Here is a 24,440-nt window from a genome sequence, read left to right as displayed (position 1 = left end):
CATATAGTACAGTAGAAATGGTTTAGGTATCGTTTAAGTCATTATGGATGAGCAGGTATGGTGTGTATAGCAGGTAATAGAGATGTCATAAGTCTGATGTATGTTGTGTCCTACAAGGTGTGCGGTGGCCTCACTGCTGACCGTGTCCCTCCACGGTGACCTGCCCTACCTGACCCAGGTGATGGAGGAACTACTCAGGGCTCTGATGGAGCAGCCCAGTAACTCCCAGCCCAAACTCATGCTGCGACGCACTGAGTCCATCGTGGAGAAGCTGCTCACCAACTGGATGTCCATCTGTCTCTACGGCTTCCTCAGGGTCTGTCTGTCTGTCTCTATGGCTTCCTCAGCGTCAGTCCGTCTGTCTCTATGGCTTCCTCAGGGTCAGTCTGTCTGTCTCTACGGCTTCCTCAGGGTAAATCCGTCTGTCACTATGGCTTCCTCAAGGGTCAGTCTGTCTCTACAGCTTCCTCAAGGGTCAGTCTGTCTCTACGGCTTCCTCAGGGTCAGTCTGTCTGTCTGTCTATCAGTTATTTTCTTGCTTCTTCTAGCAAAAGCCTTATTAGTTCATACTGTATGTATTTATTAGCCTCCATGTCATTATGGTCAGGTTACAGTAAAAACAAAATGATTTCATAAATGTCCACGTGTTTGAGTGTCTGTTTTTGTAACTTTTCATATGAGTGCATGTTAATGAGTTATACCTAATTGTACATGTGAATACCGGTTTGTGTGTGTTTAACTGAGCTGTGTGTTGTGTCCCAACAGGAGAGCGTGGGCCAGCCCCTTTTCCTGCTGGTGTGTGCTCTGACCCAGCAGATGTCTAAAGGCCCAGTGGACTCAGTCACAGAAAAGGCTCTCTACACACTCAACGAAGACTGGTTACTGTGGCAGGCTCAGGACTTCAGCCCACTGGTACCCCCCACCACAAACACACACACACACATCAACAGCACATGCACACACCATATTTTCACCTTCACATACACACACCCTTCCTGGATCTAGTGCATGGCGACAGGGGTAGTTGGCAGAAAACCACTTCAGTTCCACCTTTGTTTTGTTTGTTACCAGAAAAAGTTGTGGATAGAGGAGCTAGTCTGTTAAAGAACATCTCTCAATATGCTGGGGCAAAAATAGATGGGTTGAAAGTGATGTTACCCTCATAAAGATCCTCAACAAAAACATGTCTTCTTAGTTATCTGTTGGTTGTATTCAGCCTAACCTCAAGGCGCATGTGTGTAAATGTATCTAATTAGTATTCTTGTGCTGTGGTTTGTAGATTGGGACAGTGGTACACGCAATGTTGACATGAAAAGCTATAGCTTTTTTTAGGAAGCTATTAGTAGATATGGCCTCAGTCTCTCTGAAGCAAAATATTAACCCTTTTAAATTCAAGAAACTGGAGACTAGAAGTATATGGATCAGAGCCAAAATGGACCCAGACTCTAGTCTTTGAGCCATATGGTAATCCTGCTGAGACAGTTGCTCAGTGGTTTCTTATAACAGAGAAATTAGATCGAGGTTTTTATCACAAGAGACGACACCACACAAGATATCCTCCATCACTCTATTCTATCGCTGTAGTGTATAGGTTGTATTGTAAGTCCATCAAGTGATATACACAGACATGTGGCTTTATAAAGCTTTAGCTAACTGTGTGGTTTCCCTGACCCAAATAGAAATACAGTTGGTATGAAGGTTAGCTTCAGTGGTTAGCCATACTGATGAATAGAGCTCATTTCACATTTAATTTTCTAAATAGCCTACATCATGATGTATGTGTGTCTGTTGATTCCAACCCCCCCACCAGAGGCTACAGGTGCTGTTTGCTGTGGGAACAGGCGGAGAGGTCAGTGAGCCCCTGGAGGTCAGTGCTCTGGACTGTGACACGGTGGAGCAGGTCAAGGAGAAGATCCTCCTGGCCTTCAAGACCAAGTTTGGCTTCCCCTACAACACCCCTATCAGACAGATACACATCGGTCAGTTGTAGTACCTCATGTGTCCAAGACATTAGGAGAGAATGCAAGAGTGATGAGTGCTAACGAGAATTATGACTCTAAAAGCATGCATACCTCAAATGAAACATCTTGATCGATCATACATTCTTTGAAAGGAATGGCTTTCAAATGTTCATTATAATGACTTCTCTCTCTCTCTCTCTCTTTCTTTAACTCTGCAGAGTATGAGAAGGATGGAAGGTTTGTCCCACTAAAGGAGGTGGATGCCAGCTCAGAGGTTCTAGCAGAAGTGACCATGCTCAACACACTCAAGCACTACAAGGTTAGAGAACACTACCAAGCTTCCTGATGCAGGAAATAAGCCTAATCTCACGTTCAATATACATTTACATTTTAGTCATTTAGCAGACGCTCTTATCCAGAGCGACTTAGTTAGTGAGTGCATACATTTTTCCCCCTATTTTTTTCCATACTCTCTCTTTATCTCCTATCACCATATTGGACAGAGGTAAAAAAAAGAAATTGACATGTAGTTGAAGGCCTATACTGTAAAAATGCAGATTAAAAGGTCCAATCACTTGCAGCTGTAGTATTACTCAATGGCTCAACCGCTGAAGATCTGCGCTATAGCGAGATTTACATTTAAAGGCAACATTCCTGTGTTTGTGGAGACTGCATTCACGGTAAACCCTGCATATGTCGGCTCAATCGGAAAATACCTTTACATTTCAATCGCGCTATAATACTGAAGATACGTAGATCTTCAGCGGTACGGATTGAATCTAGTCCTAAGTAGTTGTAATAGCTAGACGGATTAGGTTATCAAATTGTTGCTTAATGTCACCAAACCCACATGCACAAATTCGTCAGGTATCTTATTATAATAATATGCCATTTAGCAGACGCTTTTATCCAAAGCGACTTACAGTCATGTGTGCATACATTTTTACGTATGGGTGGTCCCGGGGATCGAACCCACTACCCTGGCGTTACAAGCGCCATGCTCTACCAATTGAGCTACAGAGGACCACATAATAAGTGGAGGGTCTCACTAGAACATCCTTGAAATTGAACAGTGTACTGCTCTCATTCTGCAGCCTGGTTTTCAAGGCTACTAACAAGCAGTATTAGCTCCATTCAAGGCAGCCTGGCTGGTAGGACTGAGCTGCCCGTGTCACAAGGTCAAACCAGACCACAATTAGATTAGAACTCCTGTACTCGTTATTAGTCTCACTGTAGAACATCACTGTATTTGAGGTCTACCAGCTGGTTGAGAAGCTGGTAACTCAGCATTTATCGACCTTCTAACTCAGTGTGTTTCTACAGGTACCGGATGGAGCGTCCATCAAAGTGCTCCCTCTGAGTCCTCAGAGCAGGCTGAAAGGTAAGGGTGTCAACAGAGATTGCCATTCTACAGTGCACCATGCCTCGATAGCTCCTAGAGTTGTGGACCTTGTACACGTCACCTCACAATGTATTAAACAGGGAATGAATGGTGTGTGGTGGGGGGGGATCAAAGCTTCTAATTATAACATAAAGGACCCTTTTGTGAGTGCCTACCCTACACACAGAGTACACACCAACAGTATTCACACACACACAAGCGCATGCTCATAGTTAATGCTCATCACACTACCACACGTGTGCACAGAGTAACTTTTGCGATTCGGTTTGTCAACGTTTTATTGTATTTATTTATTGTGGCATGGTGAAGTCCCATTGAGACCAAGGTCTATTTTACAAGGGAGCCCTGCATGACAAACAATTACTCAATCAAGGCAGCATGGGTGCATAAGAAATGCACAAACTAAAAATACAAATCATAAAAAACAACATTCAACAAAACAAACATTACTCAATAAAGTAGACATGTTTTGGTCCACATTTACCCTCCCCCTCTTTCTAAAATTGTTATATGGCAGATGTGAAACACAAGTGAGATGCAAAACCACATAACTGTGTCAGCTTATATAAAACACTAACAGAAACCAGGAAGCTATTTAGTACAATTGTCTGTTGTGTATTTTTCACAGACGATCAGAACTACTCCACAAAGTACTTCCATCTGGTAAGTGGCAACATGACCTCTGAATTAGTTGTCCCTGATGTGCATTTGATCTGATTGATTAAAAGTGCTCTATGACCCCAGATTGACCCTGACATTGACCAGGACCAAAAGAACCGGGAGAGGAAGAAGCTGAAACTGAAGGAAGTGTACCTCACCAAGCTGCTCTCCACCAAGGCAAGAGGAACTCACTGTTAACTTACATCCTGACCTGTCAAACCAACCCCTTTCAACCTGCCACTGTCCTCTGATAAATGGTTAACTGAAAGATGGAAATGTCTAGACTTTGCAATTATGTGAGATCGAGCATACAGTGACTGTGTAACAGTTCCCTTCCCTTATCTAATTTCCCTTATGAACATTGCTTTAAAAAAAAGTGGATAGGTACTAAAGTGGCTTGCTCGGAGCGGTCAGTGCGGTTTCAGTGTAAGGGACATTATATATGGCCATATACCATCCACTTCCTCCTCTCTCAGGTGGCTGTGCATTCGTTTGTGGAAAAACTGTTCAGAACCATCTGGGGAACCCCTAACCTCAAAGCCCCACCTGCCATCAAGTACTTCTTTGACTTCCTGGACGCCCAGGGAGAGAACAAGAGGATCAGTGACCCGGATGTACTACACATCTGGAAAACTAACAGGTATGTGTTCATCTGGGTAATATTCATTAGGTCACACCGTAGCAAAAACATTTTGCAATGGAAAACGAATGAGCGTTTTATTGGACAAGTTCAAGTAGTCCCTCTATTTTTCAGTGTTTTCTTCCATTTGATGCCTAATGAATATGACCCTGATAGTACACCTGTTTGAATATGTTTATAGTAGAATCCATCTTTCTTAATGTCTTTCCTCATGTCCAATCAATGTGTTGTATCTACTAATTCAATACTCAAGCCACTACTCACTGTATTGGGATAGTGATAGAATGTTTGACTGGTCCTCTGTCCTGCTCCTTCCCAGCCTGCCCCTGCGGTTCTGGGTGAACATCCTGAAGAACCCCCAGTTTGTGTTCGACATGGAGAAGACCCCGCCCCTGGACGGCTGTCTGTCCGTCATTGCCCAGGCCTTCATGGACTCCTTCTCCCTGGCTGAGAAACAGTTGGGCAAGGTGGGGCCAGGACAGAGACATCACAGAATATAATGACTAACACACCTCATCTCTTGTGCTTTTGTGTACATTTCTGCAAATCTCAATGTCAAATATGCAAAAAGAGTTTGTGGTTCAACTATAAAAACCGCTGCCCTCAAACTTAGTAGAGTGCATATGTCATCAAGAACTGTCATGCTAATCTACGGGTTCAAACCTTTATTTTTTTTGCACAACTTTCAATGTAAAATATACTAGGAGCCATTTAACAGACAGAGGTTGGTGGTTCAAACCTCATCTCTTGCGCATTTGTGTACGTTTCCACAAACCTCAACGTCAAACATACGAAGAGTAGAAAATGTGAAGGAGTCGGTGGTTCAATTCCTGCCTTGCACCCGAGATGTAGGTTCAAAGTTAATTTCTTGTGCTTTTGTGTACGTTTCACAATTCTCTATGTCAAATATACAAAGAGCCGGGTAAAGAATGTGAAGGAGACAGTGGTCCAATGGTTAAATCCCTGACTAGCGGCCAAGAGTTTGTAGGTTCAAATCTAATTTCTTGTACGTTTCTGCAACTGTCAATGTCAAATATACAAAAATAGTTTGTGGCTCTGGTGCAAGAATCTCACCCCGATAAGCACAGGGTTGTAGGTTTGAACCCAGGTGCCAGCTCCTGGGCATGGTTGCCTACTGAGGTCTCTGCTGGTCAGTGAGTCAAGGCCAATAGTGCTGAGCGATTAGTGCTTTGAGGTTGTTTCAGTTCGATTATTATAAGATTATCAGTTTTCGATTTCATATTATTTATTTTTTATACATTAAATGTGCTATGCATTATGTGGGTTGAATGCTGTAACACAGAATAAAACAATTAATAAAAGTCCCATGATGGCAGTGACCACCCATTACTGCTTATCACTTATTAACCATCATTTATTCACATTACTTTAATAAAATATTTCAGTTGTTTAATACATTTGTTTTATTTGATGACTTTAGTATTTCATTCCAAGTCATCATCTCGTCTCTATAGAGCTGCTGCCTATGCAGTCTGACAAAATCACTATTTTAGTAGTTCTTCAAAGTAAATAAGGCATACTTTTATGACTGCTAAATACCAACTATCAATCACTTAGATCATGTATTTTCAGGTAGAGATACCTCAAGCGTCTTGTCTCCAATGTTCCCTCTAAACTGCACACGCTAGGCCCGCACCTCCTCCAAGACTGCTGCGCAGAAGAAATGCCAGGCCGCACAGAGACAGAACTTCACCCCATTAGTTTGCACTATATAGATCAATGTTTTTTCTTTGATCGATTCAACATTATATCAACCCCTTTTCAATGCAACAAAACAAATCTAAATTTGTAAGATTGAGGCTGATTTTGTTGTAGGCAGAGCGCCATGGAGTACAATTATATTGGTGGGTAGCCCACTAGGGGTCTTTCAATCACCCGCTAGTGAATGAATGCGGTTTTTAAGGTCAGCTCAGAGCTGCTCATGTGAACATTTGTTCATATTCTTTGCTAGTTATAGATAAGTATAGGTCAGTAATGGGGAGTACTGCTTCCTACAAGAGCACAAAACATGTGGACTACATTTCAAGCGGTCTTTGAAAAGCTTTCACGTTTCCACTAACAATACCACACATTTGCTCAGTGGCGCAAAAAAATAGCGGCAACATTGCTTCTCTCCCTTTCTGTGTCTGCCTCCCACAGACAGGACAAGTAGGATCACAATGGATTGTCATTGTAGTTAATAACGTTTTTTGCGGTAAACTATGTAGAATATTGACCTGTTGGAAACTATCTCCCTACTACATAGCACAGATCAGGCTTGATCTGATTTATCGCTAGAGAAACTGTGCATTGAGTTCACAGAAAGAAACGAAGGAAATGGAATTCAAATAATTGAACCGACGTCGATCAATTAGTTATTTAAAAACGAAAAATAACGAAAATGTCAGTTAAACGCTCAACACTAGCAGCCAGTGGAAATGTCTGCGATAGGTATATTGCCGGTCTCATAACTTGCAGGCCTCTTAGTATACCTGGCATTGACAATGCTAGAAGCTCAAATGTAAGCACACCTATCACCTAGATTTGACATGACTCTTCTACTCCCTCTCTGTTCCAGCATGACCCAACCAATAAACTGCTCTATGCCAAAGATATCTCCCAGTACAAACAGGAAGTGAGGGCTTACTACAAGCAGGTCAGGGACCAGCCACCAATCAGCAGCGCTGAGTTCAAGGAGTTCCTGCACGAGGAGTCAAAGGTACCGCCCCTCTACTCTAGTGGTTCAGTTTTCTAATAAATAATTATTTTGATATTGTACTTTAAGGACATGAAATTTATATTTTTGTTTCATTAGAAACATGAAAACGAATTCAATGAATCAGCTGCCCTCAATGAACTCTACAAATATATGCAGCGGTACTTTGATGAGGTAAGCCGCCTGTCCGTCTGTCTGTCTTTATCGCTCTCCCCTTAATTGGCATTCATGATTTTTCCCATAAACTTCACACTTCCCCTGCACTGTATATTCACTACAACCAGGACTAAACATCTTGAAAAAGCTGTTGTTCAGGCCAACATGACATGATCACTGTGTAGCTGTAAAGCTGCCTGGCACAAAGCCTAGGTTGTGGGAAGTGAGACAACTGCAGGGGCAGAGCATAGCATGGCATGAACCACAGCCTATGCCACTTCTCTGTGGGGTGGTGATTCGGCTGTTTTAAGTTCTTCATTTTGTAGTGATCTACTGTTTTGAGCTCCACAATAGCAGCTGACCATACCTATGCCACATAGTTTAAACATGCCTAGACTTAGTGTGGAATGATAATCCCCCATTGTGGCATATTGCTACTGGCTGACTTCTTAAATTTATGGACACAAGCTGTCCTTTTTTTTGTTGCCAACATGTAAACAAAACAATTGGATGTGTGGTGTTTCCCTGGCAGATTAAACTGAAGTTGGATCAGAACAGCGCCCCTGTGGAGCTGAAGGAGCAACTGCAGAGCCTGTTTGACAGCCTCAAGAGCTGTTCCTCGAACTGAGCTCACTCCCTCCCCTTTGACATGCTGAAGGCTAGAAAGCTGTTCTAAGGACCGATGTCCAACTCGCTTTGCTATTCAAAGACAAAATATGTCAGGAGACTAGAGATTTACAATTCAAGAAAAAAAAACGAGGAAGGCTTTTCAGATTACTGGGATGAACCAAATGATGGCAGAAATTAGGTCACATTCCAGCCAGAAATTTACCCAGAACCAGGGAATATACTCTTATTCTGAAGCTGGGACTTTTGTTTCCTCAACTGAAGCACTAAAGAGTTCAGCAGTTCTAGTGCCAATGGTTCACACAAGAAAGTCATAAACATTTATTTGTATGAATTGCAAATACAAAAACATCTTGAAATAACATTACAAAAATGTTGTGCAAGTCACAGCTCTTTAGAGCCATTAAACCAACCTTTTTTAAACACATAAAACCATTTCTTGTTCAGCCAGAATGCTTTTGGGACTATCACGCTTTTAAAGTTTCAGAGTGATGGCCTTAGTGTAAACATTTTATACAAATCTCACAACAGTCAATTAAAACTCTGAGGAAGTCACTGGTTAGCCATTGAAATCATTCTTTACATAGGCATCAACAGTCAAGGCATGGAAGGACTCCAGTACCGTTACTCACCAAGGAATGTAAACATTGAATGCATGTAGTTCTTTCTCTTTACATTTGATATGTTTTGTGCCAATAAAATCAAAATGTTTTTCACATAATATTTGACATCTCACTGATTAAATTAGAATAGGATCATACATCACCAAACATCACACTTTTAGGGAGTAATAAATCCTATATCTCTCACTCTGGGGGTCCGAGGGGGGAGGTCAGAGATCAGGGCAAGAGTCGTGCAGGCCAGAGCCCCTGCTCCTGTCCATGGGAGGCCCCAGTTCCTCCATCTGCTGCTGCTGAGAACAGGCTAACTCCTCCAGCCTCCGACGCAGCAGTGATAACTCTCTCTGGTGCTGCTCCTCCTGAGCGAGAGAGAGGAGGGACAGAAAAGTACAACGATTTGCAGGTGCAGTGAAATGGACACATAATCCAGAAAAATGATATAGGATGAGCCATGACTAGAAGTATAAACAAAGTGAGTGAAACAGCATGTAAACATTATTAAAGTGACCAGTGTTAAATTATTATGTACTTAGGGCAGCAGTCTCTAAGAGCCAATTTATGCTTGATCCGAAAATGGTCAGAGGCACCATATGGATGGTGTGACGCAATTGCGGAGCCTCGGGAGGCACGCAGAGGCCAATTTGAGCTCCGTACCATATCGCTGTGCGCCTCTCAAATTTTGTAACAATGCGGAGGGCTCCGTATTGCTCCGCAGTGACATGATTGGTTGACAGTAGGTGAGGGCAGAAGGTCCTTTATAAACACAAACTCACTTCCTTCACAACAGCTCTGCGCTGCTCGGTGAAGCACAAGAAGTATGAATGCCCTGACTTCTACAGAGGCCATTTCACCGTAAATGCTGCATGGCCAATGCAGACGTCGGAATGACCATGCAGCGCCTTTAAGGTTCAGGGCAGGGTACTGGCCAGAGGCCGGCTAGTGATTGCTATTTAACAGTCTGATGGCCTAGAGATAGAAGCAGTTTCTCAGTCTCTCTGTCCCAGCTTTGATGCACCTGTACCATCTCGATGTTATCCGGGTGAACAGGCCATGGCTCGGGTGGCTGAGGTCCTTGATGATATTCTTGGCCTTCCTGTGACACCGGGTGCTGTAGATGTCCTGGAGGGCAGGCAGTGTGCCCCCGGTGATGCGTTAGGCTGACCGCACCACCCTCTGGAAAGCCCTGCGGTTGCGGACGGTGCAATTGCCGTACCAGGCGGTGATACAGCCTGACAGGATGCTCTCACCTAGCTATTCCATTCAGGACCAGACCCCCCCCCCGTCCACATAATGTTATTCATCATGATCTAAAAGTTACTGATCCTATATCAGCACTCCTACTCTGAGACTGGCCCTGATCTGTGAACACCAAGGTGATGAGGTATATGAGAATGTACCCAGCTTCAGTGTACTCACGTGAAGGCTAGGCCCCTCAGACCCGGGTACGAGGACGGAGATAGGGCCGAGGCCGGGGGTGGAGGTCATGAGGGTGGGGCCTGTGGCAGAGGTCACCTGGTTGCCAAATAGGAGGCGTCGGAACTCGCTGTGTCGGTGCTGCTGCTCCTTCAGTCGTCTGTTAAGGTGGGCATGCTCCTCTGTGTAGGAGGGACGCCTGGGGAGGAACACACATATTGGTGTTAAAACACACACAGTCATTAACAGACACAGTAAGAATATATACATACTTCTTGGCTGAGCTGGTCTGTAGCTCCAGCTCTGCCATCTTAGCCTCCAGTAGTTGGATCTTATCCTGGTATCGCTTCTCCTTGTTCTCCGTCATGTTTTTCCTCTAGAAAAAGACACAGAGAGATTTAGAGGTCAGAGAGACATCAGAAAAGGGAGGAAGAGGAGCAAAGGACGAAGGGAAGAAAAGTGAAGATGGAGGTGAAAGGAGGATGGGGAAAAGTAGGAAGTAGCGAAAAGAGGCAGGTACTTTTTTCTGTGCCAGCGCGGCCCTTTGTAGTTTCTCCTTAGCCTGGCCGTACTTCTCCTGCAGCTCTGCATCCATCTCCTGCAGTTTGTGTTTCTCCTCTAACCACTCCACACGACGCTCCTCCACCAATCTGCAGAGAGAGCGAGAGAAAGGGAAGAGAGAGAGAGAAAGAGGATGGTTAGAATAGAAACCACTTGATGGTTCCAACAGTATCATTTCTTAACTGTTCTATTCCTCCTACTCTTGACATAGACAGCATATCCATACTGTATACAGACCACAGTATAAAGGTGATGTGTTGTACCTCTCGGCTTCGTGTTGGGTCCTCTCAGCTTGTGAGCGGGCGCTCCTCAGGTCCTCCCGGGCCCTCTCCAGGGTGTCCCTCAGACGCTGGTTGGCCTCCAGAAGCTCAGCCTCGGAGTGGGACAACGTCCCCAGCTGCACCCCCAGCTCGTGGTTCTGCTGTGAGAGGGAGGGACAGGTACGTGGTCAACTCAATGTTGTTTGGACATTAACATCAGCCAATCAATGTTGAAAGGGCAATAAAAATGGAATGTCAGTCAGGCGCTGAGCCTCAGGCAGTTTAGTACCTGTCTCAAGTCAGCATTCTCTGTCTTCTGTCTCTCCAGTTCCTCCAGCTGAGAGCCCTGCTGCTGCAGTTTAGTCCTGACACATGCAAAACACAAAGGGTCATTAACACACAAAGGGTCATGCATACTATATATTAATAATGGATACTATACACAGGTACAGTAACACACCTCTTACTAACCTGAGGTTCTGCAATTCCTTACGGGCAGACTCCTCCCCCAGCTGGGCGCCACGGAGACGCTCCTCCCACTCCTCTTTCTGGGCGTTGGCAGCAGCATCCTGCAGCGCCCTCTGCTGCTCCAGCTCAGCCAGACGATCCTCCAGCACCAACCTGAGGACACACGCACACATATTATATAGACACACACCAGTGGACTGCTGAGGGGAGGACGGCTCATAGAAATGTCTGGAACGGTACAAATGGAATGGCATCAAACATAGAAACCATGGAAACCATGTGTCTTATACCATTCCACTAATTCCACTCCAGCCATTACCACGAGCCCGCCCTCCCCAATTAAGGTGCCACCAACCTCCTGTGGACACACACACGATCAATGTACACAACTTCAACAAAGTAGTCTGAGACAGTGTGTATGTTCGAGTGAGAGAGATCCTCACTTCTCCTCATGCACGGTAGCGGTTTTGTGGAACTCGTCCTCGCGAGCGGCCTGCACCCTCCGGACGAGATCCCTCTCCCTCTCAGCCAGCACCTCCTTCTGTCTCTCCACCGTCCCCTTCAACACCTCCACATCAGACTGCATACCTGACAGAGAGAGAAGAAAGGAAGGGGGAGAGAGAGAAAGTTGAAGGAGATAAAGGAGAAAGCGAGGGAGCGAGGAAAGGAAGGAAAGAGTTAAGTTTGCAGACTAAAATGAGTGTGATGTACAGTACATGTATACTCAAAACACACAAGGAGCTTATTTGCGGAGTTACCTTCCATTTGTCCCTGTAGTGTGTCTCTCTCCCTCTCCACCTCCCCTCTAGACCTGGCACACTCCAGCTTCACATTGGCCACCTCCAGCTTGTGGGAGTGCCTCATGCCCTCCATCTGAGAGAAACAGATGAGAGACTAGCATGAGCACACAGCAACCTAATGATGTAAGGGGTTATGGTGGGGACTGTAAGTTGCTCTGGTTAAGAGCATCTACTAAATGACCAACAACAAAAAGAAGACCAAAAATATCTATTTTTACGAGAGGCAAGGCATGAGTAACACAGCTGATGACCTCTGTGGTTAGAGGTTAAGTATTAGGGGTCAGAGGTCATATGGGTACTGACCTGGCTGGTGAGAGTGTTGACCTCTCTCTCAGCCTTGTGCAGTCTGCCAGTCAGCTGGGTGTTCTGTTCATGACTCAGCTGCAACTCACTCCCCAGACGCTCCAACTGCAGGCGCAGTGACTGCCTCTCTGCCTGAAACGCAATCAATGTACAGTGAGTGAAAAAAGTATTTGATCCCCTGCTGATTTTGTATGTTTGCCCACTGACAAAGAAATGATCAGTCTATAATTTTAATGGTAGGTTTATTTGAACAGTGAGAGACAGAATAACAACAACAAACATCCAGAAAAACGCATGTCAAAAATGTTATAAATTAATTTGCATTTTAAATGAGGGAAATAAGTATTTGACCCCCTCAATCAGAAAGATTTCTGGCTCCCAGGTGTCTTTTATACAGGTAACGAGCTGAGATTAGGAGCACACTCTTAAAGGGAGTGCTCCTAATCTCAGCTTGTTACCTGTATAAAAGACACCTGTCCACAGAAGCAATCAATCAATCAGATTCCAAACTCTCCACCATGGCCAAGACCAAAGAGCTCTCCAAAGATGTCAGGGACAAGATTGTAGACCTACACAAGGCTGGAATGGGCTACAAGACCATCGCCAAGCAGCTTAGCGAGAAGGTGACAACAGTTGGTGCGATTATTCGCAAATGGAAGAAACACAAAATAACTGTCAATCTCCCTCGGCCTGGGGCTCCATGCAAGATCTCACCTCGTGGAGTTACAATGATCATGAGAACGGTGAGGAATCAGCCCAGAACTACACGGGAGGATCTTGTCAATGATCAAGGCAGTTGGGACCATAGTCACCAAGAAAACAATTGGTAACACACTACGCCGTGAAGGATTGAAATCCTGCAGCGCCCGCAAGGTCCCCCTGCTCAAGAAAGCACATATACATGCCCGTCTGAAGTTTGCCAATGAACATCTGAATGATTCAAAGGAGAACTGGGTGAAAGTGTTGTGGTCAGATGAGACCAAAATGGAGCTCTTTGGCATCAACTTAACTCACCGTGTTTGGAGGAGGAGGAATGCTGCCTATGACCCCAAGAACACCATCCCCACCTTCAAACATTGAGGTGGAAACATTATGCTTTGGGGGTGTTTTTCTGCTAAGGGGACAGGACAACTTCACCGCATCAAAGGGACGATTTGACGGGGCCATGTACCGTCAAATCTTGGGTGAGAACCTCCTTCCCTCAGCCAGGGCATTGAAAATGGGTCGTGGATGGGTATTCCAGCATGACAATGACCCAAAACACACCGCCAAGGCAACAAAGGAGTGGCTCAAGAAGAAGCACATTAAGGTCCTGGAGTGGCCTAGCCAGTCTCCAGACCTTAATCTCATAGAAAATCTGTGGAGGGAGCTGAAGGTTTGAGTTGCCAAACGTCAGCCTCGAAACCTTAATGACTTGGAAAAGATCTGCAAAGAGGAGTGGGACAAAATCCCTCCTGAGATGTGTGCAAACCTGGTGGCCAACTACAAGAAACGTCTGTCCTCTGATTGCCAACAAGGGTTTTGCCACCAAGTACTAAGTCATGTTTTGCAGAGGGGTCAAATACTTATTTCCCTCATTAAAATGCAAATCAATTTATAACATTTTTGACATGCGTTTTTCTGGATTTTTTTGTTATTCTGTCTCTCACTGTTCAAATAAACCTACCATTAAAATTATAGACTGATCATGTCTTTGTCAGTGGGCAAATGTACAAAATCAGCAGGGGATCAAACACTTTTTTCCTTCACTGTATTAATTATTCCACAAATCAATCAAGCACACACAGTAAAGACATTCTACCTAAGTTAGGACTTACTCCAACAGATTTATTTCATCATGTAGCTTAAGTTTCATAGTGACAATAACAGTTAAAGATTGACTGACATACAGAGACTACAAGTTTCTTACCTCCAGAGACTTGGCTGCAGCCTGGGATTCTGCGAACTGGCGGACCTGGATGCGCTGCACGTTCTCAGCTTGCTGGCCAGAGTTGTCCCTCTGTGCCCGAAGCTCAGCCACCTCAGCCTCCAGGCCCTTCAGACGCAGGTGGAGCTGGGCCTTCTCTCTCAGCAGAGACTCCACGCGTTTACCATCTCTAGACGGGTCTGTGCCCTGATACTGGGCCATCAGCTCCTCTCTGTCCCTTTCCAGCCGTGATACCTGAACACACAACATATCAGAAGAGCAACGTCTGGGCCTCCCGAGTGGCCCAGCGGTCTAAGGCACTGCTTTGCAGTGCTGAGGCGTCACTACAGCCTGGGGTTCGATCCCAGGCTGTGTCACAGCCGGCCGTGACCGGGAGTCCCATATGGCGGCGCACAATTGGCCCAGCGTCATCCGGGTTAGGGGAGGGTTTGGCCATGGGGCTTTCCTTGAATGCATAGTGCCAACTGTAAAGTTTGGTGGAGGAAGAATAATGGTCTGGGGCTGTTTTTCATGGTTCGGGCTAGGCCCCTTAGTTCCAGTGAAGGTAAATCTTAGCTCTTCAGCATACAATGACATTCTAGACGATTCTGTGCTTCCAACTTTGTGGCAATAGTTTGGGGAAGACGCTTTCCTGTTTCAGCATGACAATGCCCCCGTGCACAAATTGAGGGCCATACAGAAATGATTTGTCGAGATCGGTGGGGAAGAACTTGACTGGCCTGCACAGAGCCCTGACCTCGAAAGAGAAACATATCAGATCTCACTTTTTATTTTTTTTATTTTACATTTTCTCTCACATGCACGGACACACACCTCAGCATCAAAGCGGATCTTCTTCTCCTCCAGTATGCGAGCGCTCTCCTCTCTCTGGTGGTCAAACTCAGACTTCAGGAAGGTGTAGTCGTACCGCAGCTTGTTATACTCAGACCTGTACTTCTCAGTCTCCTGCAGGGAACACAGAGAGAAGAGGGCTGGTTATAATCAAGGAGGAGAAACAGAGAAAGTTTAATTTGATGTACTGTTTTTTCATTCTCAATAATCTGACAGTGTTAAGTGTGATGGCCCACTATTCTCTGCCCTCAAAAACATTAAACGCTTAGTTCTCAGTTGCTATGGAGATGGCAGTTACAGCTGTGACAGTTCGAGAGCACGGTGGAGCTAAAGTGTCAGAAACAGTTAAAAGCTATCAATAGCAGCTGAAGCTGGATAAAAGCAGTACAAAATATAAAAAAACAGAAGCAGAGGCAGTCAAAGGTGGTTAAAAGCAGTCAGGAGCAGTAGAGAGCAGTAGAGAACAGTAAATAGCATTAGAGAACAGACAGAAGCGTTCTGGGGGGCGAGGCTCACCTCCTCTAGTTTGTTGAAGCGCTCTCTGACAGGCCCCTCCAGCTCCTGCTGCACCTGGGCCCTCAACAGCTCCAACCGCTGGGGGGTCAGCACCTTACAAAACAAACCGACTGCTATAAACACTGCCATACACAAAGGGACACTAGCGTAGTCATAGGTCAGTAGGTGTGTTTTCTATGGACTAGCTCCAGTACCTGTAGTCGTAGCTCCTCCAGCTCCCTGGTCTTGTCCAGCATCTCTCCTCTGAGTTCAGCCAGCAGCAGCTGCAGTTTCTCCTGGACAGTCTGCTTGTCACTGAGGAGACGCTTCAGGTCCACCTGCCCCCGGGTAAACTCATCCTGCAGCCTGGGACAGACAACACAGTGGAGGAGATGTATAGAAATGTGCACACATCACACACACTTCTCCTGGGCTGTTACCTGGTATGTTCAGCCTTGAGTGTCTGGTAGTTGGTCTTATGGTTCTCACATCTCATCCGCTCGTCGATCAGCATCTTCTGCAGCTCCATGTCGGACCCCCCCAGCTTCACCGTCCCCCTGGGGTCCAGGCTTGGGAGCAGGGGGGCAGACTGGGCTAGGGCAGAGGGATTCATCTCACCCCTAGTGGATAGAGATAGATAGATGAGGTTAGGGAAAGTTAGAGAGCTGCAGGTTTCTCCACTCCATCCATGTCTAAATAAATCATCCCATTAGTATGAAAGATTGACATCATAGCACGATCCACTTCCTCATCTACACAGGCTTTGGCTCAACAAAATAAATCATAAAACAGAACCAACTTCATTAGGGAAGAGACTGGCAGTGCTCTCCTCTGCTTGCAGGTCAGACAGATGTTGTAAGGATGGTGGGTGGGTGGCTTGGGACAAATTGCAGTTGTTACCATGGTAACCCTAAATTCCCCTGATCTTTGTGCAAATGACAACCGCTTAGGTAACTAGACTGCCTCGGTCTCAAGTGATTTCTCCACCTTTTGTTGTGGATACGCGGGGCCAAGGCCAGAGAGGGATGATTATGCTTGATTGCAAACATTGCCCTCGACATCTTGGCCTCATCATCTCAAGCACCCCACCCACCCTGGAAATGTAGCTAATCAAAGAACAAAGACAGAATGTCAGACTCAGATGCAACGAATACAGGCAAGGAAATCCAGCAAAGTCAAAAAAACTGTCCCAACATTGTACCCTTAACAAACAGTTCCGCTGACTGTCTTGCCGGGACCATTCTTGCAATGACAGTGGTGAGTAACTTTAGCTAACTAGTTGATAGCATAACAACTGTTTGGCTGATTACTGTCGCACAAAAACAAAACGCAAGGACACAGATCGCCAAGCTGTCATCATTAGCTAGCCAGTCATCTAGATAAATAGCTATTGTCACTCTTTTCGAAAGTGGCGCTTTAACTCCCGCGGTTCTAGCCAACTAGAAACGAGTTAACGTTACGTACGCTAGCGTGCTAGCAACTGGTCACTGAACAATGTCAAATCAGTTATCAAGCTAACTTAAAAGTAACTGGCTAGCTCTTGGGCACAATTTTGTGTTTCTTCCTTGAAGCTACCACTGTAGCGAAAATGAAAAATAATATGCATTGTTTTGATCGTTGCTTACCTCTTGTCTTGAACTAGACTCCTTGACAAATCTAGCTTTCTTTTATACTGCAGAGAACTACAGATTCGCATGGGATCATGGGAGATTTATCTTAACTCGGCTTACATTTTTGCCCCCATGTGGTTAAATGGCAACATTACGTAGACTCTTGGAAAAGGCCTAGTGAGTCCTGAACTCTTGCCACAATTAATTTGTTATTCAGTTTGATCCATTTTCACAAATTGAATAAAAGAGGTTCTGCAGTGTGTATTGTGTAATTGACCAGTTGTTGATGTTAAATGACTGATGCCACAGATTACCTGATTTCAGACAAGAATCACACATACTGATATTCAATGCTCATGAGCAGATTGTCGTGACCAGTTTTATTTCTTCTTGTTTTTAACCACATTTGGACTGTTAACAGAAGTCCACACTGTTCTCAGTTCTCCTTTGACACACTGTACAACATACACCTACCAAGAGTACAGGGATAACAGTTAGTCATGCTGCTGGAATTATTTTTAAATAAACCCCTGTAACAAAACAGGAACGTTAAAACAATTCTCTCCTGCACTGAGCTCATATTCACAAAAATGAGATCTACGCTACATACTCACTGAGTAACATATGATAAAAAATGTTAAAGATTCAATAAGAAAAAATATTTGAATCATATACATCTTTGCTTTCGCCATACTAAGTAGCTTTGGAATCAGATGGAATTCATGTCTGGATCAAAACTACTATTCAATTCGTAAACATGAGCGGCCCAAAGAAATCTAGTGATTTCCACATTGCATAGTGAGCTACAGTGCTATAAGAGAGGAAAGGTAGTGTCAACCACTATTTATGTAGTAACGGAAGTATGGATAGCTTAAGATACACATGGCTTACTTCCTATGGCTACAAAATAGAAATAAAGACAATTGAATAAAGGATAATAACAGTATCCATAAATATGAAATGGTAAATGAACAACTTAAATTGATGGACTCAAACCCTCACATTCCATACCCACAAGGCATGTAAGAAGTGCTGTGCTGGAATCATGTTATAATTAAAAAAATAACACTTATTCTGCATGTTGAGGCTGAAATACAACCATTGACTTGGCCCAAATTATACATACACAAAACTTCCCACTACTATTCAATTCAAGTTTGCTATATGTTAATTATTGGGAAGCAGTCACTGGCCGGTCAATCATCATCCCCATTCAAAACCCCTTCATACACTAAGGCACATTCATTCCTTGGGGAAATTCGCTAGGTCTTAACATCAGTTATTATCTATTTAACTTTAAAAAATAATAATGGAAGTACATTAAAAAACAACACTGTTTTTTTTACACTATAATGTAATACAGTGTGGTCAAAAGGACAGGTGGAAATTAACACACACAACAGTTATGTACAACAATGACAAAAAAACATATAAAAAATAACTTACAAATCTATAAGTTCTGTACAGCATTTTTGTTAGGGACATGGCTGGGTTGGAAAGTAGTCATGCCCTCTGACTTGTTACATCATCTTTCCTGGGTATCGGCGAGCGTCTGGCAGTCGATCTTCAACTTGAGCTGCAAGACACGAGGAGGAAAACCGACAATAAGTCCTCTAACATCATACTCCAAAAACAGCAAGCCTGACAATGGCAAGGGACAACTCATCTCATATAAACCTTTTCCTAAGGTTTAGTCAGATGAGAGCAGAGCTTGTTCACCTGTCTGCTGCCTCCTGTTCTGCCTCTGTGGGGCTGCCATCTGGTTGTGATGACGAGGCTTTGAGTTTACTGGCATCTGAAAGGAGACAGAGCCCATGGTTAGAGACCACTCAGTGGTGACAGTCAGTATGCCACTAGAGTACTGATTCAGGGTCAGGATAAACACCCCCCCCGCCGCGTACCCTGTAGCCAGCGGATCTGCGTGGCGGGCCCGTAGCCCTGTTCGTTCTTTGCGGCGATGCGGAAGACGACAGCTGGCCGGTTGGGGGCGGAGCTGTCGATGTAGGCGTTGGCCAGGTGGGCGGGGCTGACGGTGCAAGAGGTCTTGGTGCCGCGGTAGATCCTGATGAAGGCCAGCTGGCCAGGACGCTCAGAGCTGCTGCTGCTGGACCGGCTCTTCCTCACCGCCAGGTACATGGAGTACTCCAGGATCTTACCTGACGGAGAGGTGGGGGAGTCCCACGTGATGTGTACCGAGTCATTAGCCTGGGGGGAGGAGAGGAGTTGATGTATAAAGGATGGAGAGGAAAAGCTGGTTATTTAGGTGAAACTGATTCACATATATATGATCAAACGAGATATCAAAGATATTGTGAAACTAGAAAACTAGTGAAATTGGACAGGCAGCAAAAAAATCACAACAATCTCCCACATGAGCTCTCTAAAGCCTCTGTCTGTTAATGTGCTTGGCCTCATTTACACCCCTCAACAGTAACCTTCTATCTGTGTAAAGTAGGCTGTAGGAGTGTACTGTACCTTGGTGATCTTGACAGCAGAGGGCGCTCCAGGGAAGCCAGGCTGGCAGGTTTTGAACTCGCTGGCAGGGCTGAAGTCTCCCTGACCACAGCTGTTGATGCCTGCTACTCTGAACCTATAGGCTACACCTGGACACAACTCCTGCTTCTCCCTCCACTCATAGTCCTGAGGCCCCTGCAACTTCATCTGTGGGAGTGGGGTGTGTTGAAAATGGTGTGTGTGTCAAATCGGGAAATCAATAAACAGAGATTAGAGACAAATTTACAAATATGAGTGCTAGCTGAATATGGTTTCTACATGTTATCTGCACACATTCTGGGCATGTTTTTTCATTATATACTGTCATTTAAGATTCAAACCAAGATGTGTTTTACCTCTTTAGTATTAGTGGGTCTGCTGTAGATGGTGGGACTAAAGACATTCTCAGGTGGCAGGTAGTAGTGGGTAACCTCAGAGAACAGGGTTTTGAACACTCCAGCATCAAACCACTCAGACTCATCTGATTTCTCACCAGATACCTACAGGGCACAGACAGGGGTTACTTCCATCAGTCTCTATGGTAGGAAAATGAATAACTTCTTTAGTATTCTTATCCTACCTTGCATGTGACAGTGTTGGGATCTGAGGAAGTGGTGTCAGGTTCTTGTCCTGTGAATGAGTAAGGACTGTCATTGTTTATCCCAATGAGATTCAAACCACACTCATTATCAGTGCCCCATACTGATAGAGTAAAAAGCTAGCTTGGGGTCCATGCTGTTACCTGGCTGGTGTTCACTGCTCGCCACTGTGTCCGAGGGCTGGGAGGTTTTTGTGGGGTCACCCTCCTGTCCCAAGGGCTCAGAGTGTGTTTCTCTACTAGCATCACTCTCCCCCTCTGGATGGGGGTCCCTAACAGCCTCTGACACTTCCATGGGAGTCTCCGCCTGCTCTGCAGCCACCTCCTGGCGTGGGGGGGAGACAGCAGTATCCGGTGTCAGTCAACGTAGCATTAACAATCAGGATGTAAGATTTAGCTTAGCTGTTACGGTCTCAATGGCAGTACTAACACCATCTTAATATAGCACTTTCCCAGCACTGTAGCTAAGACAACTGGATATGGATATAAGGGTCACCATCTGACCTGTTGGGACGTCTTCTGGGCTTCCTGTGAGGTGGGGTCGTCTGGGACCTGAGCTGACTGGACATCTGGAGGACAAAGAGCACATCAAGCATAGCTTTACATATATACTTCTTCTTAGATCATAGATCTCTTAGCCTGCATCAACCTTCAACCCCGGCCCAGTACAGACGTCAACATGGCCTTGAGAGTGGACCAGATGGCCCGGGACAAAGGCTTCTGCTTCTAAACCACTTTCAAAGCCAATAGCTTGGCATCAGACAGAACACCTCTCAAGGCCATGTGAAATTCACTGGCTGTGGTCATTTCTATTTAAATTAGTGGTCTCTGATTGGTTGTGCGTGAGCAGCAGGTAGACTTCTCCTCTCACCTGATTGTTCCTGGGGGTTCCTCTCCTGGGCACCTGTGCTGGGTGGGGCTGTGGGGTTGTCTAGGGTGTTAGAGGGAGAGACGGGCTGCAGCTGGAGGAGGTAGCACTCTGCTGCCGGTAGGGGGCGCCAGGCCACATGGAGCATGTTGACAGTGGACTTGACCAGTAGAACTGCTGCTGGGGTGGAGGGCCGCTCTGAAAACCACACAAGTCACAGTTAGGTTGTAGCAGCAAAATGGCCTAGCAGGTAGCAATATCCATTTAACTTCATCTGAGGGTTGCTATTGTGAACAAATGAGAAATACACTCTCTCCATATTAAAATATGCTTTGAAGATGGTATGACTCTGCAGCACATATTGAGCTACAGTAATAAGACATATGCTGATATTAATAGTATCCTTGTCTCTCTTCTCACCTGTCTCCAGGTACCACAGATCCTTGCAGCACACTTGGTAGTTCCAGCTCTTCCGGTAGCCGTCACGGCCGCTCCAGATGTAGAGGCGGGAGCCGATGGAGGCAGCACAGTGGCCTGCCCTGGCTCTGGGGCCCCCGCTGCTGGGCTGAGGCTCTTCCTGGTCCCCCTGGCCCTGCTGGTCCTCCTGGCTCACTGTCTGCCCCGGTTGCTGATCTGGGCCTAGGCTCTGCCACGTCATGGTGTCTGATATCAACAGGAAAAGGGTTCAACTGTTTAAGCACTTTGTGACATCTGCTGATGTAAAAAGGGCTTTATAAATTAATTTGATTGATTTAACCTTACTGGGTTCAATTCAATATGATGATCCTCATAATATGAATTGAATTAAATTATGTGACCAGTCAGATACCCTAAGTGATAAGCTTGTAATAATGAGTATGATACTGACCTAAGTTGAGCAGGGATAAGGAGTTGGTACAGATCCATTCAGCTCCCAGGGCACTAGGTTTGTCTGTCTCTGGAACGGGGACCCATCCCCCGAAAACATACATCCTTCCCACACAGGGGCAAAGCAAAAAAACGAACCCATATTAGGCAAACATCCATGATACCACACAAACATATACAGTACACACAAAATAAATATTTCCATTACTTGTTTCCTATAACGTTGGCAGAGTGAAGGCTTCTGGGTAGAGGAGGAGGTCCTTTAGTGTCAGGTGTAGACCATGTCATAGATTCTAAAAGGCAGACAGAAGAGAGTGCATTCAGACAGCCAGTTAGATTACCTCACTTCAATCAGTTCATCGCCACAACCACGAATGCAAGGTTGCGGTTTATGGAAACTGAAGGTTGGTTACAGCTACAGCAACCTGAATTCACACCAAGGAGGTTAGTTAATTCAAAGAAGCATGGTTGTAGACTGAGGTGAGGTTACCGAGGTCAAGCTGCCAGAGGTCGTCAAGGCGACTGCCTCTCATCCCTCCGAAGATGTAGAGTTTGGGGGAGCCTGTCCCAGTGTATGCCACCGAGGTGTGGGACTCTCGAGCCCACGGACCCACACCCTTAGTATCCGGAATGTTCCAACCCTTCACCCCTGACACTGACTGCAGCTCCAGCTCATAAAAGTCATCCAGGTACCTGCAGAGGTGAAACAGAGACAGCCAGTGGGATGAGAACTAGCCTGGTCCAAGAACTGTTTATGCTGTCTTGCCAACTCCTATGGTCATTGGTGACCAAACAGATCTGGGTCCAGGCTAGATGAGAACAACATTAGTGACAGAGCAAGCATTAAGGTTTCTTATGATTATCACAACCCTCAATACCCTGATTAGAGAAGCGGCGTTGGAGACTGGAGCTAGGTACATAGCTCCATACCTTGGGACATTGCCATTGGGGTCCTCACTGTCATTGGCCAGCCCCCCGAACAGGTAGCACTTGTTCCCAATGAGGGTGAAACTGTGTCCGAGGCGGGGACAGGGGGGCGGCATGCCGTTCTTGGGCGGCCTGGGTTTCAGCTTCTTCCACAGCCAGCGGCTCGCCTGATAGACAAGGGGTCAGAGGTCAAATATAGCATCTTATCCATCAGAGTGACTAAATACAAGCTACTGTACAAACTAAGGGGGAAAGACGCTGTACTTGTGAAGACCTTTCATCAGAGCTACAGGTCTGTGATTGACGATGCTGCTGCACACTTCACCTTATGCATGACAGGAGGATCCCGATTACTGAAGACACTAGTGAGTGTGAGAGCCTCACCTGTAGCTCGTACAGGCTGTTGTTGTATTTGCCAAACTCCACCATGCCTCCAAAGACCAGGATGCGGGTTCCCTCACAGGCAAAACCATGGGCAGCACAGCCTGGAGGGATGTCTCCTCTCACCGCTGGGAGAAACCACTGCTTAGAGACTAGACAAAGGGTCAGAAATCTGATCACCTGAGAAGAACTCATGTTTACTCAATCATAACGCACTGTGTGACTGTAATTATGCAATATCATTTATAAAAGCTAAGTCTTGACACAAAAAAAGTTAGATAGCTAGCTATATGGCCTCCAGATTCTCAATTGATCATCTGTTCCACACCACATCAATTGTATGCTAGCTAACTATTCTACACAGAAACAGTACACCTGAAAACAACCATAGTAGATAGAAAGTTGGTTAGCTTAGCTAGCTAACGTTAGCCAAGTAAGCAAGCTGCCTGCTGAGCTTCAGGGAATGTTTGTGAAACGTTCAAGGCATTAAAATATAAGTCGCACCAGATGGCTAGGCAAACCAAATAGCTAGCTAGCTCACTGCTCAAACGCGAAATGTGTAGCATCCATTAGCTAGCCAAACTAGCTAACTAACGTTAGCCTACCGGTGTTGTAAACATGGAGCTCCTCCGCTATCCCCTCGTTTCCACCTCCAAACACGATAATAAGTTCCCGAATAGCCGCTGCTCGGTGTCCGTGCCTTGACCGGGGAATAGGTCCAGTGAATGAATTGACTTTTTTCCATAACGGGTCCATTGTTCCGTTAGGAACGCTACACACCGGGGTTCGGTCCATGAACGGTGACAGCAGTTTGGCGCTGTTTGTTGTTACCAGAGGGAAATAGGCGGAGCGAAGT

At 45.4% G+C, this 24,440-nt stretch overlaps 3 protein-coding genes across 7 annotated transcripts in view; 1 reads left to right on the top strand and 2 right to left on the bottom strand.

The window, feature by feature from the left end:
• LOC121543589 (plexin-C1-like) overlaps positions 1 to 8,373 on the top strand; it is a 20,249-nt gene extending 11,876 nt beyond the window's left edge. For all 3 annotated transcript variants that reach the window (XM_041853594.2, XM_041853593.2, XM_041853592.2), the window contains exons 19-30: positions 118 to 316; positions 766 to 912; positions 1,811 to 1,979; positions 2,180 to 2,280; positions 3,285 to 3,342; positions 3,992 to 4,026; positions 4,108 to 4,200; positions 4,500 to 4,663; positions 4,983 to 5,130; positions 7,242 to 7,382; positions 7,479 to 7,553; positions 8,068 to 8,373. In XM_041853594.2, coding sequence (XP_041709528.2) covers positions 118 to 316; positions 766 to 912; positions 1,811 to 1,979; positions 2,180 to 2,280; positions 3,285 to 3,342; positions 3,992 to 4,026; positions 4,108 to 4,200; positions 4,500 to 4,663; positions 4,983 to 5,130; positions 7,242 to 7,382; positions 7,479 to 7,553; positions 8,068 to 8,163 — 1,426 coding nt within the window. In that variant the 3' untranslated portion in view covers positions 8,164 to 8,373. The remainder of the gene's footprint in view (positions 1 to 117; positions 317 to 765; positions 913 to 1,810; positions 1,980 to 2,179; positions 2,281 to 3,284; positions 3,343 to 3,991; positions 4,027 to 4,107; positions 4,201 to 4,499; positions 4,664 to 4,982; positions 5,131 to 7,241; positions 7,383 to 7,478; positions 7,554 to 8,067) is intronic.
• LOC121543592 (centrosomal protein of 83 kDa-like) lies at positions 5,039 to 18,982 on the bottom strand. Of its 3 annotated transcripts, XM_041853599.2 has the most exons (17): positions 17,466 to 17,529; positions 16,281 to 16,460; positions 16,056 to 16,206; positions 15,862 to 15,954; positions 15,328 to 15,459; positions 14,497 to 14,748; positions 12,588 to 12,719; positions 12,243 to 12,357; positions 11,928 to 12,072; positions 11,488 to 11,637; positions 11,306 to 11,381; positions 11,020 to 11,177; positions 10,716 to 10,845; positions 10,468 to 10,571; positions 10,199 to 10,394; positions 8,973 to 9,141; positions 5,039 to 5,110 (listed from the first exon to the last, which is right to left on the bottom strand). In XM_041853599.2, exons 2-16 carry the CDS (start codon positions 16,451 to 16,453, stop codon positions 8,995 to 8,997), a joined length of 2,154 nt encoding a protein of 717 aa, XP_041709533.1. In that variant the 5' UTR covers positions 16,454 to 16,460; positions 17,466 to 17,529; the 3' UTR covers positions 5,039 to 5,110; positions 8,973 to 8,994. The 3 variants fall into 3 exon arrangements, with proteins under 3 accessions (XP_041709533.1, XP_041709531.1, XP_041709530.1); XM_041853597.2 differs by lacking the exons at positions 5,039 to 5,110; positions 17,466 to 17,529 and adding an exon at positions 18,897 to 18,982 and having other exon boundaries at positions 8,470 to 9,141; XM_041853596.2 differs by lacking the exon at positions 5,039 to 5,110 and having other exon boundaries at positions 8,470 to 9,141.
• LOC121543591 (host cell factor 2) lies at positions 17,816 to 24,440 on the bottom strand. Its single transcript, XM_041853595.2, has 16 exons — positions 24,190 to 24,440; positions 23,588 to 23,736; positions 23,207 to 23,370; positions 22,767 to 22,969; positions 22,485 to 22,569; positions 22,278 to 22,381; positions 21,830 to 22,072; positions 21,413 to 21,607; positions 21,046 to 21,110; positions 20,686 to 20,866; positions 20,524 to 20,573; positions 20,300 to 20,443; positions 19,926 to 20,111; positions 19,352 to 19,655; positions 19,170 to 19,245; positions 17,816 to 19,026 (listed from the first exon to the last, which is right to left on the bottom strand). Exons 1-16 carry the CDS (start codon positions 24,377 to 24,379, stop codon positions 19,017 to 19,019), a joined length of 2,349 nt encoding a protein of 782 aa, XP_041709529.1. The 5' UTR covers positions 24,380 to 24,440; the 3' UTR covers positions 17,816 to 19,016.

Source organism: Coregonus clupeaformis, chromosome 20 (genome assembly GCF_020615455.1).
Source record: "Coregonus clupeaformis isolate EN_2021a chromosome 20, ASM2061545v1, whole genome shotgun sequence".
NCBI lineage: Eukaryota > Metazoa > Chordata > Actinopteri > Salmoniformes > Salmonidae > Coregonus > Coregonus clupeaformis.
Note: the sequence above shows the minus strand (reverse complement) of the source record. Positions and strands in the feature narration are given on the sequence as shown.